Source organism: Centroberyx gerrardi, chromosome 14, assembly GCF_048128805.1.
Source record: "Centroberyx gerrardi isolate f3 chromosome 14, fCenGer3.hap1.cur.20231027, whole genome shotgun sequence".
Classification (NCBI taxonomy): Eukaryota; Metazoa; Chordata; class Actinopteri; order Beryciformes; family Berycidae; genus Centroberyx; species Centroberyx gerrardi.
Genome location: NC_136010.1, coordinates 4649674 through 4665653, shown reverse-complemented (window position 1 = coordinate 4665653; position 15980 = coordinate 4649674). Strand labels below are relative to the sequence as shown.

The following is a 15980-nucleotide window of genomic DNA, read 5'->3' as shown; positions in this document are numbered from 1 at the left end:
AGAAAAGGACAAAAATACGTGTAGGAAAAAAAAAAGTGTTAAGTATAGAGTGAGTGAAGTGAGGTGAGAAGAGACGTGATGGGAAGAGATACGGGAAGGAACGGAGGCGCGAGGAGAGAGGAGTGGAGATCAGACACTGTATCAACAGTGTGAGTATCAGTCAGCGGCTGCACTGTGTAACACGACATGCCCGAATACGTTGCATGACTCAGGCCAGCGGCAGCAGGAGAGAGAGGAAACAGGAAGTGTTGCCGTTGACGACGACGAACACCTCCCACCTGAGCGCTCGTTCCCACTCTTTCCCTGCCGGCCCACCCAGAGCCGCGGAGGAAGACGGAGGACAAGGTGTGCTGGCTGCGCGCTCGACACCTGACCTGAGCTCGTCACGCTGCGGCGCTCAGAGAAATGTTTTGATACGCACAGCCAAGTTTCTAACTGGACGAGAAAATGTTCAGACAAATTTCAGAAATATGCTCCACCAAAAGTTTATTCTGTACAAAAAAAACAACCTGGTTTCAACCTGAATTGGTCTTCGTCAGGTGTGTTGATTACTACCCACAATGCCATTTAAATAGTGTTCCATCTGTGTACATGCCATAATTTTCAATATGGGTTCAATACACCTCATTCACTTCAACCTCAATCACATAATCACAAGTTCCTCTGACTCAGCGAAACTCTCAACATTCCCAGAGCCGCAGGTAAAGACAGTTGGTCCAGGTTGCATTACATACACCATATCACTGCTGTTACCTTAGAAGCAAAGAGCACCAGCTGTGCAGATGTAATGATACCTGTCATTAAATCGTCACGTGAGATTCCCATAATTTCATAATCACAAGCTACGTTGCAGCATGCATAAAGCTGAACTGTATAACATCATGGTAGAACAGTAAATACCTGTTTCCCTGCAAATCCCTGATTATTTACGGCTCAGTTCAGGTGAAGTCCTTTTTTATTTGTTGAAGAATAACTTCAATCTTCAAATCCCCAAAGCACTGGATGCTTCCTTTGCTTAAGGCTTTTGACTGGTTTCCAACTGTGTCACTGGTTTCTAAAATGCTCTTGAACGGGTTCCAACATCCTTATGTTAGCTTGGCAGAGTAGCTCTACCTGAAGCCTACTAAGCATCTACTGTTTATTTACATATTAGGCATCTCACCCACAGAGACTTACAATGAATGAAACAGTAGAACAATCTCAAAAGCCTAGATTTCCAACATTACAATGACGCAAATTTCAAGCCGAGCCGAGTTTTCTGCCAATGAAATTACTTCTGACACAAAGCATTTTGTGCAAGCTGGGTCCTGTTATCAGGCTGAAAATGTCTTTAAATGTCAAGAATGTCGTTGACTAAAACTAAAGGGGATCCAAACAAAACCTTAGATGAAACTAATCAACATTTCAATCCAAAAACAACAAAATAGCTCTAATGTGTTCCAATGTGAAGCCCAACCCTCCCTTCTCCCGGGGCGTTGTTGTAATTAACAAAGAGCACTCTCAACCTACAAATACATAAATCACAGAAAAGGTGTAAAGATTACAAATCAAACATTGACTCGCCGAACGAACCAAATTATTTAGACAAATTAGCGTGTTGGAGACTGTCAGGCACGCCCACATGTCCAACAACACCTCAGCAGAAAGTAAACCACTTCACTCAACAGAAACACTATAGAAACCATACAAGAATAACACGCTGGATGACAAATCGAGAAGGTAGCAGCTACCGGCGGCGGTGAGTCACTTGAGCGGCCTGTTTGCCAGAGGGATCAGTGAAGTAAGGAGGGATCAGCGCCGGGACCGAGGGAGGAGGGTGAGGGTACGAGGCTTCAAATGGTTTAATTATTGTTTCTCTCCTCCCGCCCCTTCCAATTACTCATCGCTTCGTCTCTCGCTTGGAGGTGAAAGAGCGCCACGCCGCGAGGCCGCGGGGTGCGTTTCCGTGGCAACCTCTGCTCTGTTTGGACTTGAACTTGCGGCGTCAAACTTGCAACAGTGATTCCACTTAATCCGCCTCTGCCCGCTCAGATTAGAGGGAGATGGAGCACAAAAGATAAACAGATACAAATTTATTTATGTAGCACCTAGAGAGATTTACACATACACATATAGGCTAAGTGTATGTGTAAATATATGTGTGTGTGTGTGTGAGAGAGAGAGATAGAAGGGGAGAGAGAGAGAGAGAGAGAGAGAGCAAGGGATCTACTGGCATCAAACATAAGTCGTACACTAAGACAGGCAGCTTAAAGATGAAAACCAACCAATGAAATGGCTGTTATTCTTTTAAGCCAATGATTTTTGGGAGATTGTCTCGTTGGTCAACTTACCATGTGTCCCCGGTAGAGTGTTGGTTCCGGTGCTCCATGCTAACTCTTTAGCATTCACTATGCTGAGTGATAGTAGGCGACTAGCATTATCACAAAAGTGAGAAAATGAGAACTTGTAGCAGCTCTAAAGCTAAATGGAAAGTAATTGTAAATGATATGTGGCTACGTCTGGCAGTTTTGCCTAGAAGATTGGTAAAATTTACACAAAATATCATATAAATAAGGTTTTCAGCTAGCAGGGACTACTTTCCCTGTTTCCATAGGAAGTGAAGGTGGTGAGTGATGGGAGGCTAAAAATCACAAAAAATCTGGCTACATCAACTATACTGAGTTAATGATATTTTGTTTTTTTACATTTATAAATCTACAGGCCATGTAACAAAAGCCAATAATAACATTTTACGTCTTTATGTCTTTTTACTTTGGATAATGCTAGTCGCCTGCTATCACTCAACACAGTGAATGCTAAAGTGTTAGCATGGAGCAGCAGAGTGAATGATCTACCGGGGACACATGGATGATTTTGGTGTCTATGTGTGGTAAGTTGACCAACGGGCCAATCCTTTAACCTGTTGTTGAAGAGGTTTGAAGCAGAGAGCGGACAAGAGAGAGAAAGGTAGAGCGAGGTAGAAAGACACAGAGAGGCAGAGAGAGAGAGCAGCTGTGAAACAGATGTGAGAGTTGACAGATTTTGCTGACTTTGTCGGCATATCACAAATACATGAATTTGAGGCTGTTGGTGGTTCCAAAATGTCATAAAACATGGAATGCATGTGTGTGTGTGTGTGTGTGTGAGAGAGAGAGAGAGAGAGAGAGAGAGAGAGAGAGAGTGTGTGTGTGTGTGAGAGAGAGAGAGTGTGTGTGTGTGATGCCAGATTTTCCATCTGATAATAAATGTGAATGAACTCAATGAACTTGTGTGTAAAGTGTGGGTTCAAGATGGCAAAGAACACAAGGAGAAAGACAGAGAGAGGGAGAGAGAAAGAGAGAGAAAGAGAGAAAAAAGACAAAAAGAGAGAGAGTGCCAGCTGTCAGACAGATGTCTACCCTAGTTAACCACCCTGATCCGCCTCTACCATAAAATACATCTACCACAGGAATCAACACATCAACCCACTGGGGTCAAAGGTCACCAGAACTGTAACAAGAGGGAGTAAACAACAGGGTTCTGACGAGTTTGGGCCAATCAAATGTCAGGATTTTTCAGGACTAACTCATAGTCTCATTTCCACGATCACTGTTAGTCAGAATCTAGAGCATTTGAGTTTTTATGCCCTAAAAGACAACACTTTTCCTTCATATTTTATTATTATTATTATTAATTTAACTTCCCCAGGCTTAGAAAACATGATTTTCAATTTCTACAGCTTTTTTGGAATTTTGGAAAAATGCTGCACCCGAAATTGATCAGTTAATATTTCACACAGATGTTTTAATCCTCAAAAACAGCTATTTTGTAAGCAGAGGTCTTCAGGTGACTCATAACTTTACTAGTAAATATGTACTACTTCTTTCAAATGATGATGACATCCAATTTTAGAATTAAATTCTTCCATTGGAGGTGAAAGTGAATTGTTAATCTATATTATATATTCTTTAATTGTACATGAACAGTTACAACCATAAGGACATATTGCAAGCAAATGCCTGTTGCATTACATCACATTATTTAACTAGTGTTAAGCTAGTTTCCAAAACCTATTCCTGCAGCAGGCTGGTGCAGATATACATGGGATTGCTCTGGGGCACTTCAGCAGTATCGGGTTAGTACCAGTCCCAGGAATCAAACCAGCAACCGTTCAAATATAACACAATCCCGCTATCCCACCTGCTGCTACGAATTGGACAAGCCACATGCAGAAGAATGAGTGCTGAGTGAAGTTTGTGTTGGGGGGAGATTCAGGGTGAAAAAGCGTTGAGTGAGGGACTTACAGATGTAAACGGAGACGAAGAGTGACTGCAGCGCAAGCGGAAAGAGAAAGCTTGGCTAGTGTGAGGAATGGGATGATGAAAGAGGGTGAAGAGAATGAAGCAGAGAGGCGGTTATGGTTGAGGGGAGATAAGAGCGGAGCAGTTGTTGTAGGAGTCATCGCAGATTTCCCCCCCTCATGTATCAGTACTGTGTGCAGCAATAACCTGTCTGTCTACCCAGGCACAGAGACAGGCTAGGGCTAGAAACTTCAAAAAGGGACAGACAGGTTTATGGCGAGGGATGCGAGTTCGGAGATAATTAGGCTGGAATGTGGATCCCAGCACCACAGCTGTATTTTAAAGACCTTGGCTGCCACAGCAGAATCCTCTGCCAAAACGAACTAATATAATATCATCTAATATAATATATGACAGCACAGGTTGACTAATTAAGCAATATCCAGCATTCATAGGCTGCCCAGTGCATCCACAGTCTCCTGATATTCACTTCTGAGCATGAGTGCCTTGCTCAAGGACACAAACCCTTTCAGGCTGACTTTAGACTCGATATCTGGAACCAGTTGGAACCAGCTTTTATGAATTATAAGTGTTACAAACTAATGGCAAAAACAAAACTGTAAAACTTTGTTTTGCAGAAAAGGTTTACAATAAAAAGGCATTATAAAAAACACAATCAACATAGTGCAATAATAAGTCACACAGTGCAAAATGCAAAGTTCTTATTCGACGCTGCATCACTTCATGTGTGAACTGAACAAGCTAACGGCGGGGTTAGGAGGGTGAATGAGTCCCTGAGTTCAGGTGCTGAGAAAGTCCAGAAGGGGCAGAGAGCATTTATCATTCACTTTCCTGCCCAGATCCTTCTGACATTTTCTGGGAATCGAACCAACGGCCTTCTGTCCAAACTAACTTTAACACAGGTCTACCAATGGTAACCCAAATGAAACTCTGATGTTCGCTCTCCACACGCCTGCACCCTCGGGTGGAAGTGCAAAATTACACTTGCCCCCATGACTATAATTGAGTAGCTTTTTGTGTGCTTGTAGCCTACTTTTAGTAGCTTTTGAGTAGTCAGTAACGTTTACTATAACTTCTTTCTTTTTTTTTTTTTACTTTTACTTCAGTATGTTTTGACACAAGTATTGTAGTTCAGTACAAATTGCATCTATTACAGAGTACAAATGTTGTGGCTCTCCATAAGAACTGCATCAGAAACCGGTGTAGGCTAACTGTGAACTGCATCTGAATCAAACCTGTGCAAGCAAATGTACATAGCATTAAGGTAACGAATTTAACATTAAATGCTCAAATGTATCCATGACTATCTTTAGTTAAGATTAGCCAAAAATCCATCTTCCCAACTACAGCAGCCTATTATTGGTTTGCACTTGCCTGGCTTTTGGCTAGCTAGTTGGCTAGCCTTGCTAGTTGTCTAGCTAATAGCACAAGAAACATCAATGGAGTAACTCAGTAGCTCAGTAACTTTGACTCTGATTACATTTTAAATGAGCTACTTTTTACTTTTACTTAAGTAGATTTTACACCAGTATTTCCACTTCTACTTCTACTTAAGTAAAATTCCAGCACAGTAGCACTTACTGGGATATTTTGGTTCTGTTTCCATCCCTGCCTGTATTTCACAACTCCACTATCTACATGCCAACACCTTTACCTTATTTGTTTGAAGGATGGCTGAGGCTTAGCTTGCAAGAAGAAAACATTGCTTTTAGCCATGTTAAAATTGAATGAAACTTATGTTACACAAGATAATTATAGCCGGGGTACTTGGATAACTTTTGTGGAACTGGAAGCCGAAGCAGATTGTTCTGCCAAAGTTAACTGAAATCTCCTCTGTTCGCACCGTACGAGCCAGGCAGCAGTCCCACCGGGTCAGCAGTCAGCACATATCTGTTTAACCCTCAATCTGCCAGGAGGGAATGTGTTCCTGCTGACAGAGCGGCCTCGGGGGGAAAGATAAAGGAGGAGGGAGGATACACATCCACACCTGGGAGCTGACCAGCTTGACTGTCTTGTACTGTGTGTGTGTGTGTGTGTGTGTGTGTGTGTGTGTGTGTGTGTGTGTGTGTTGCAGAGGGATGTACATATAAGTCGGCTAACAAATGGTTCCTCCTATTTCTCCTTTGGTCCAATTCCTGTCATTTTCTCTCTCCTTTCACTTTTTCACCTACTTTCCAGCTTTAAGCCTTTACTCCTCTCTTTCGACCCGCCCGCCTCCTCAACCAAGCTCTCTTCCTAGAGAGCACACACACACGCACACACACACACACACACACCTCCGCATTTCCCCCTTTCTCCACACCAAACCCCCCCTTTCTCCACCTCCCAGATCCCTCTGTGCTCCTCCCAAATCCCGTGTCCCCCTCCTCCCGTTTACACCTTATGAATTTCTCCCTCTCCCTCTTCCAGTTCTCCTCTCTCTCTCTCACCCCCCTTTTTTCTCCATTTCTCCTCCACCCCCCCTCCTCTCTCTCTCTTTCTATCTCTCTCTGTCTCATTGCCCTCGTCTCTTTCTTTCTCACCCCAATTTTGTCATTGTATCCCCGCACTTTTTCTTTCAGACTCATTTGCTCTAAACCTTTACTCTCTCTCTCTCTCTCTCTCTCTCTCTCTCTCTCTCTCTCTCTCTCTCTCTCTCTCTCATAAAGGAGTCCGGACAAAACCAGACTGGTCTGCTTTTGTAAAACATGAGGTGAAAAAACAAAACTCCTGTAAGAACAGAGAGAGAAGGAGCATAGATGGAGGCTTGGTTGCTACAAACTCTATTAGAGGAAATGCTAAAAATCACACACAACATCCCAGAACCTCAGAAAGCTGCTGGATAAAGAGCAGAAAATCACAAAAACACACACAAACACAAACTCCAGCCTTAGCGGCACACTTACTTACTCGACTACCTTTGTTTAGAAACAAAAATGGCCAAAAAATGGCCATCTTAACAAGTCATTTAGACACATATTCAGTATTAAGATCATACTTTTCTTCAAACAAGTGAGAAAAAAATGAATTCTCTAAGAATTTCCCTTATCTCCAGTGCAGTTTCTGTTATTTCAGGAGTTTTTAGATCAAGAAAATTCCCATTGGAAACAAGTGGAATTATCTCACCCCACTGGCAGATTTGTTCACTTCAAAATAAAAAATAAAATAGATATAGATTTTAAGACCCACTACAAAATTAAAGTAATTAAAGTAATTCATATCAATAAATGTCTGCTTTGCTACTCTTTATCAGAGAAACTCAAACTGCAACAACAGAAAATCCAAGCTCCGCCCACACTGTTTGATTGACAGGTGTCTGACTGCCTGTCTAGCTCTCTCAGTGCTGTCCTGTCTGTCTCTCTCTACCTGACAGATAGAGAAGATCTTCATTGCGCCATTTTTCCTCCATGATCTATCCCCTCTTCCTTCCCCTGCTGCCAAAACCAACAACAAAAAAATCCATCTCTTTTCTAGTTCTAAGCATTGTTGTCCCTTGTATTTGTTGTTTACTCGGCTGCTCGTGCGGATTCGATTCACAAATAATGACTTTGAGGAGCAGCTAAAATGTAAAAATGCATATTAAATCCGGCTGTAGCTCGAAGGTAAATTTCTCCACAGCCTCTAAAATAGGATGATGTTGTAAGACTGTGGTTAAGGTCGGTAACTTAAGGACACAAAATAAATGCTGAGTGTGTTAAGTCGTGTGTGTGTGCGTGCGTGTGCGTGTGTTTGTTTGATGGGCTGGGCTGTCATCACATCAGATAGTCACAAGACCAAAATTATACGATGAACAATATATGATTATGACTGAAAAAAAAAATCCCTCTCTATTTCTGGAGGAAAACAAAAACAAAAAGCCCAAACCATAAACAGGGTGAACACAGCTTTCTGTGAGTTAAATTTAAGACTTCAGACCTTTTTAATGCCAATTCAAATAAAATTTAAGTCCAATTTCATCCCCAAAAAAGTATTCATCTGCACAACCAGGGACATTTCTCACTAGAAAAGAAGCGTAAAGAGCAACAGAGCTGTTTTCTCGACCTCTGAAACGCACCAAACTCGATGTTTAACCGTACACTGCCGACCGGAGTGTTTCACTGTGATGTGGTTGTACATCATTGTTCGTCACGATACTCTGACGCTAACAATCTTTGTCTTGTCAGTCACCTTTGTTGCCGTTTTCTTTTCCCTTAATTGTAAACCCCAAAATGCTGCAACACACAACAGCTTCAGTTTCACCTGAATCCATTTTGAGTTCAACTGGAACTGGAGCGATGACCCAAACCAGAACCAAACGGTGGAGGTACAGCAGATAAGTTACTGTAATTGAGTGGCTTTTTTGTGTACTTTTGTGTCGTTTTTTGAGTATTTTTTAAAGTCAGTAATTTTACTTTTACTCAAGTATGTTTTTTACTGAAGTTTTTAAATCCCATCCATCGCAGAACAGATCTTGTGTCTCTCCATCAGCAGCAGAAACTGGACAATCGTAAATTAGCCAATTGCGGATCCGTTCACAGTGAGAAGAGGAATCTGACTTTACTTTGTTTCTGCACTTTATTTTGTCGTTTCTAATGTTTCCAGTGAAAAGAATCTAGTGTGAACTCTGACCTCTCTCCTTTTAGAATCACATGGAAAAGATCACAGCTAACAACGTTCTCTTTTCTAAAGAGGAACTCAGGAACTTTTACTCTGAGGACATTTTAAATCACACACTTTTTACTTTCACTTCAGTAGATTTTTACACTGGTACTTTTACTTCTACTGAAGTAAAATATCAGCAAAGTAACAGTACCTCTACTTGAGTAGGACATTCTAGTACTCTTTCCATCGCTGCCTTGCCCTCTCTAGCGTTCAAAAATGCAAATTAGAGAAGAGAAGATTGTTCTGAACGTCATTCCTTGAGACATTAGATATTTTTGTATCGCAAGATTTTGTGTCCCAAACTTTCGTTACATTCCTACTGCATTTTCAGCGGGATTACCTTCATCTGAGCCGGTCCCGTCCCGCCCGCTGCCGGTCCCGCTGCCGGTCCCGCTGGATGAGAGGTTACATTCCTCAGATGAACGATGTTGTGTGAAATATTTCATTAATCATTCCACCTCTGCCAGTTTCAGGCAGGAACAGAAAATGGAGTTTGATGTCGGCCAGGTAGCTGTTAGTGTAGTTTATTATCATCATCATTATCACTCCATTAACCTGCCTGCCTGGATATCCATCACTCCTCCTCCTCCTCCTCTCTGCTCCTGGCAGACAGGAACATGCCCAGTGAAGCATTAAAGTACCACGTCTCCCTCCCTCTCTCTCTCTTTCAGTCTCTCTCTCTCCCTGTCTCTGTCTCTCACCCTCTCTCTCCTTTTGTCTCACCCCCACCACCTTTATTTTTCTCTCTCTTCCCTTTCATTCTGTCTCTCCTCCTCTTTGTCTTTCGTTTTCTGTCTTTCTCCCTTTCTTTCCATCTTTTGTTCTGTCTTTTTCTCTTTTCCTCTCCCTCCCTTTGTCTCCCTACTGCCTTGGTCTCTTTTTCTTTCTTTCTTCAACTACTAGTGTACTACTACTACTTCTACTTCTACTACTACTACTACTATTACTACTACTACTGCTGCTGCTACTACTACTACAACTTGTACTTCTACTTCTACTACTACTATTTCTACTGCTACTACTACTACTACTACTTCTACTACTACTACTACTACTACTACTACTACTGCTACTGCTACTACAACTTGTACTTCTACTTCTACTACTACTATTTCTACTGCTACTACTACTACTTCTACTACTACTACTACTACTTCTACTACTACTACTACTACTACTACTACTACTATTACTACTACTGCTACTACTGCTGCTGCTGCTGCTACTACTACTACAACTTGTACTTCTACTTCTACTACTACTTCTACTACTACTACTACTACTGCTACTGCTACTACAACTTGTACTTCTACTTCTACTACTACTATTTCTACTGCTACTACTACTACTATTAAAATTAAAACAGTGTTAGAAAGTGTTTTACAAGATAAGTGTGAGTAACACTCTCTGAGGTGAGAGATATGTGTGTATCCTGTGCATGCATCTTGCCATCTATATATAAGTGTGTGTGTGTGTGTGTGTTAAAGCGCTCTGTAAAGCCTTGCAGTGTGCACATTTCGCCGGCCTACGTCACACACATTCCTCAGTCTGCAACAGTCTGCCCTAAGGCGCTCTGACAGCGCTGTCAAAACATCTTAGCGTAGCCTAAATGGTTGGAAATGCAAGTCTATAGCTAACTTCTGAGGAGAACTGCTCCACAACGCCACATACAGTATTCATCATCACCTGAAGTTCATCATTACATCTCTGTAAAATGTAAGGGAGCAAGGCTGTAAAGGTGTCATCGTTTTGTCAAGGAAGACCTTCACTTAAGCTGCTATCCCATAAAAAGTACCATGATTTGTTTTATATTTGGGCCATCAATCATTTTGTAAGACTAGGTGTCCGGATTTGTCGTTTTGGAAAGAAGCTACATTTACACAAGATCATAAAATCTGATGTTTTACCCTTTGTTGATTGAATCTGATATTCTTGTTTTCTAAATGAGGAGAAACGTCATAAAACCAGATTTTTTTCATGAAAACCTCAGATCTGGACCACCATGGCCCCAATTTACACCTGGCATTAACATACTGTACATCTCATAGCCAGATTGCAGGATCACATTTATAAAAATCTGATTTATTTTACCCTCACTGAATCCCAGACTGCCGCACACATCACTTCTCGCGATTTACGTCCTTTAAAATTGACAGTAAACACTTCGTCTCACTTGTATCACGAGTATCCTGAGAATCTGTTTTGGCAAGTATGTTACTACCAAGTGTGAGCTGCCTGCCAACATTGCCGCCTCCCAGTTGGATCCACGCTTTTAAAGTTTATCTCCATATGTGGATTGGAGACGCGCTGCATTTACGCTTTGTTGATAATGAAGCCAAATGCGCCTCTGATCACGTTCAGATGCAGTTTGGGTGATCGTCAATATGTCCTGAGTGCCCTGATATCTGGATTTATGTGTTTTTTGCTGCGTCTGAATATAATCTGATCACCCAGGAAGCTTGTTGATGCACTTCACCGGGCCGCAGGAGTTCCTCGGAGGTTGCAGGTTGTTGCGGCTGTGCGGGCTCGGCTCCCAGGTGTCAGTGTGTCTCTGTAACCCCTCCCTGTATCTCTTCCCCCAGGCTGTTGCTGTAAATATCGTGTTCTCGAGAATTGAGGTGTGAGCTTGGCCTAAACCAAAACAAAATTTCTGTCTCACCCCAAACTGCCCCTGAGGGTCAATAACTTTTTTTGGGGCCCAGAAGAACACTAAAGCCCGGCAATTTGCTGAAAACAGCTTCTTTTCCAAACATATTTTTTCCAAAGCAGAGTAATTGAGGTAAAAGTTCAGCCCAACCCCAACTCTTCAATCTGTGTAAATGTCGAGCTCTTGTTCTTACTCATCTTGCTTGATTAAAGGTGCTGCGTGCATCAATATATCATCAAATGATTGTGATGCATTGGTATAATTATCAGAAAAAAGGAGACCTTGGTTGACATGGTTGTTATCCTCTTTCTCACAGCAGTGGTGTTGTTAGCGCTAGTGTTTTTCCAAATTCAGACCACATTTCTACTTCTTGCTTTGTTCCTGTTTTGTGCCGTAAAACAAACCATCAGATTTCCCGCCAGATCCGACCCGGTATCGCACAATTTAAAATGCAGAGTAGAGGCAGCTAGAGGCTGACAGTCTACTCGTCAATGATCTCAGTTGTTTATGGTAATTATACTAAAGTCTCAAAATGAATGCGGTAATTATTTATTGATGCCAAATTGCTACACGTAGCACCTTTACTCAAGCAAGATGAGTAAGAACAAGAGCTCGACAGAGAACCCACATTTTAGTTTTCTTTTAACTTTAATTACCCATGGACATTTTGCTGAGCTCTATCAGCAACAGGCTGCTTTATATTTCTAAGTGGAATAGGAACTACGCAGTACAATTTATGTATTCTACTGCATTAAATGCATCTACCTACCCATGCTAAAACTGTATGCACCCATGATACTGTGAGGTGTTCTGCATAAAACTGCCCACCACATAATGTTAGTTAACTGTAAACTTTAGTGTAAAATATGAAATATAATAACAAAGTACCCCCATCAAGCTGCCTAAACTTGAAGTAAATACCTCCAGATTATATGAGTCATGTCACACATGATAAGACAGCAGCTAAACCGGTTTACATGGAGACGGCCAAACAACAAACGAAGAAGAGGGATTAAAACTGTGATGAAGAGAAGAAAATAAAGACAAAGACAGAGGGGGGAGAGAGAGAGAGAGAGAAGGTGAGATTGGCAGGCCGAACAAGAGAGAGAGACTGAAAAAAAAAGAGAGGAGAGAGAGAGAGAGAGAGAGAGGAAGGATGAAAGAAAAGCAGATGGCGGAGGGAAGGAAGTCTCCCTCTCAAGTAGAGTGATATATGAGAAGTGGGAATGAAAAAGAGGAAGAAGTAGTAACGGACGATAGGGGCCCCTGTGTGTGTGTGTGTGTGCGCGCGCGTACATGAATGCGTGGGTGTGTGTGTGTGTGTGTACAAATGTCTATGAGTGTATGGGAAATATCCGTGTGTGTGTGAATGTGAAAGTGTGTGTGTACACGAAGTGTCTATGTGTGTGTATGTGGGCATATGAATACAAGTGTGTGAATGGGAAAGTGTGTGTGTGCTTGCGTGTGCGTGTGTGTGTGTGTGTAGTTCACTTTTCTCCTCTACAAAGTTGAAATGAATCCATTTTCTGAGCGTATAAAGACGCTAGTGTGCTACAACCCTCCATCCCTCCGTGCATCCTTCCTCCCTCTCCTTCCCTCCCTCCTCTTCCCCATCCTTCCCTGCATCCTTCTCTCTCTCCTCTCCTTCTCTTCCTCCTCTCCTTCCTTCCTCCCTCCCTTGCCTCCATCCTTGATCTCCCATTTCCTCCTTGTGAAGATGCAGCTGTGCCTTTCTCTCTCTCTGTGTGTGTGTGTGTGTGTGTGTGTGTGTGTGTGTGTGTGTGGCATATGCCCATACTATACCCTCAGGGCCAACATGCATTTTCAATTAGACTCACATAATATGCTGGCACTCCTGTCTGGGCATCTGCCTTGGCAGAGACACACACACACACACCACTCCCGCCGCCTCTTTCTGAGCCAACCATGGTTTCAGAGTGTGTGTGTGTGTGTGTGTGTGTGTGTGTGTGTGCCACGTGTGTGTATACGAGTGTGTGTGCAAGTGAGAGGGTTGTGGTTTTTGTAGATTGTTTCACTTTGACTCATTTACACCCATTCACACATAGGAACACTGTGACTTCCTTAGGCTGTTGTGAAGCATGTGTGTGTGTGTGTGTGTGTGTGTGTGTGTGTGTGTGTGTGTGTGTTACTCACGGTGGCAGTCATGTTGTTGCTCTCCTCCATGATAGCAGCAGAATACTTGTTGGAAGGCATCGCTGTCGCAGTCGACTGGTTCAATGTCTGTCCTGATTCCTTTTCAAACCTGGACGAGACGAGACGAGACGACGACACGTTCAGCAAAACATAACGACAGTCTTTGCTACGGTTTCACTTGCACTTGTGAAAACGGGAACAGTGGATTATCAATACACTAAATATTGCAGCATCCTCTCAAATCGCGTTTCAAAATGTGCAACTTGGCCGTCTCTACATTTTTGAATAGACATGGTTAACAGACCTTTTTCAAAAACATGGTTGCCGTACTTCCTCGGGGAATAAATCGGTTCTCACCATTGCCAGAAATGTGAAGAAGCCAACTTTCTGTCAGTCATTTTGTGTTTCTACATGGCGTGTAACACAATACATTTGACTGTTGTCAGTCAAATGTATTGTGTTGTCAGATGACTGCTCCACTATAAAACAGTGATTTGATCGAGGGTCATAAAATGCTAACTGTTAGCCGGTTAGCATTTTTGCCACCATTGCTGGCAATGGTGAAAACCAATCTATAAGTTCTATTTCTGTGCTGTTTTGACTGAGAAGTGATCACTTCGCCAACATCTGATAATGTGTATGTCAGCTTGTTAGCTAGCTAAGCATAGCATCTGGTCAGCTAACCATCACTGTCTTGTAAACACGTCTAGTTTACGCACTAGCTAATGCATCTACAGTAGGAGAAGCTAGCGTTAGTAGGCTAGTGGCAATAACATCAGTTGTTTGTTGTTGTGTGTTGATGTGCCTACAGCTAGCTAACAGTTTGTTCAGGTTAACTGAGCTGACTCTTCTCAAGCTACAACTCAGAGTGTTTTGGAGTAGAGACTAGGGCTAAAGACAAGACAGTTTACTGTGTCACAGTAACCAAATCCACCTTATCACACTATTCACTTTTACTGAGAACGTTACTGAATGGATCTACAGCCACACCACAACAAGCTGACTCAGCTCGCTCTCTGTTTCTAGCCTGGTTGTTACATATTTTGTCAGTTCTCCAATGAACCTCCGTGATGGTACCTGAGATTTGACACATGTCCAAAGCCTCTATTTGGAGAAGACCTGCCCTTCACCCACAACACTAATGTAATCTGATGCTGTAAACTAGAAGGAACCTCCGCCAAGGTTCGTGCTGTTATTGCTTGTTCGTGAGTCGGATCCGGATCCGCTCCAAAATTTAATGGGTTCTTCCTTGGCCCATGCTACACCCTTCCACGAAGTTTCATGAAAATCAGGCCAGTAGTTTTTCCATAATCCTGCGGCACCGAAAACATAACCTCCTTGGCGGAGGTAACAAAGCCCCAACAATTATGGCTTTTATAATGAGTTTGTTTTGTAGGCTACCACAAATTGCGTGCCACGTAACCTCGAGAAAATTAAAACAAAATATTAGCACTACAGCTCTTGCCTGGAATGTAAACCTGCTTTTACTGCAGTGTTGCCGCTTAATAAGTGTTCAATATCACTCTGAGTGTCCAATAGTGAGTTAAATGGCAATAGAAAGAGCAACCAGCGTCACAGTGACAGCTCTGGAGTGGATGTAGCCTGCAGTGTCTACTGAACATTAACTGGTATTGAAGTTCAAGTGGGCATGAAGGAGAGAGAGAGAGAGAGAGAGAGAGAGAGAGAGAGAGGGAGAGTGAGAGAGAGAGAGAGAGAGAGAGAGAGGGAGAGTGAGAGAGGGAGAGAGAGGGAGAGAGAGAGGAAGAAAAAGAAAGGGTGGCACAAATCAAGGAGGACAACAAAGAAAAAGACAGTGATAGAGTAACAGAAGCTGGGTTTCCATCCACATATTTTTTTTTGTAAAATATAATGTATCAAAATATAATATATTACATTAGAAAGGCTGAATGGAAACAGCTGAATTATTTACATGTCCTCAATAGCGCAAAAACAAGTTTTTATGCTTGCTTGAAGCAGGAAAACGTTTTTGTTGATAAAGAAATTATGCTAATAAATTGTGATGGAAACGCATGTCAAAATAAAAATAAATAACATAGTGTGGAAACGAATGGTTCAGCTGACACTAAAGAAAAATAACAACCGGCCCAATACTAATCAGCGCTTGTAAGACAAGTTTTTCATGTCTTTTTGAGATTCAGGAAGACTATTTATTCGCTTCATGCCAGCTGATGGGAACGCACCTAATTCGGATTTTATTTTTAGCGACATTTCAGAGGTTTGTTGGAGGGAAAAACAGCTAGAGAGAGAGAGAGAGAGAG

General features: G+C 42.2%; 1 protein-coding gene across 1 annotated transcript in view; it reads right to left on the bottom strand.

Annotated features, from left to right (window-relative positions):
- The window catches only part of dnmt3bb.1 (DNA (cytosine-5-)-methyltransferase 3 beta, duplicate b.1), a 59967-nt gene that overhangs the window by 32755 nt on the left and 11232 nt on the right, over window positions 1–15980 (bottom strand). The window contains exon 2 of the mRNA XM_078288058.1: window positions 13702–13810. Coding sequence (XP_078144184.1) covers window positions 13702–13810 — 109 coding nt within the window. The remainder of the gene's footprint in view (window positions 1–13701; window positions 13811–15980) is intronic.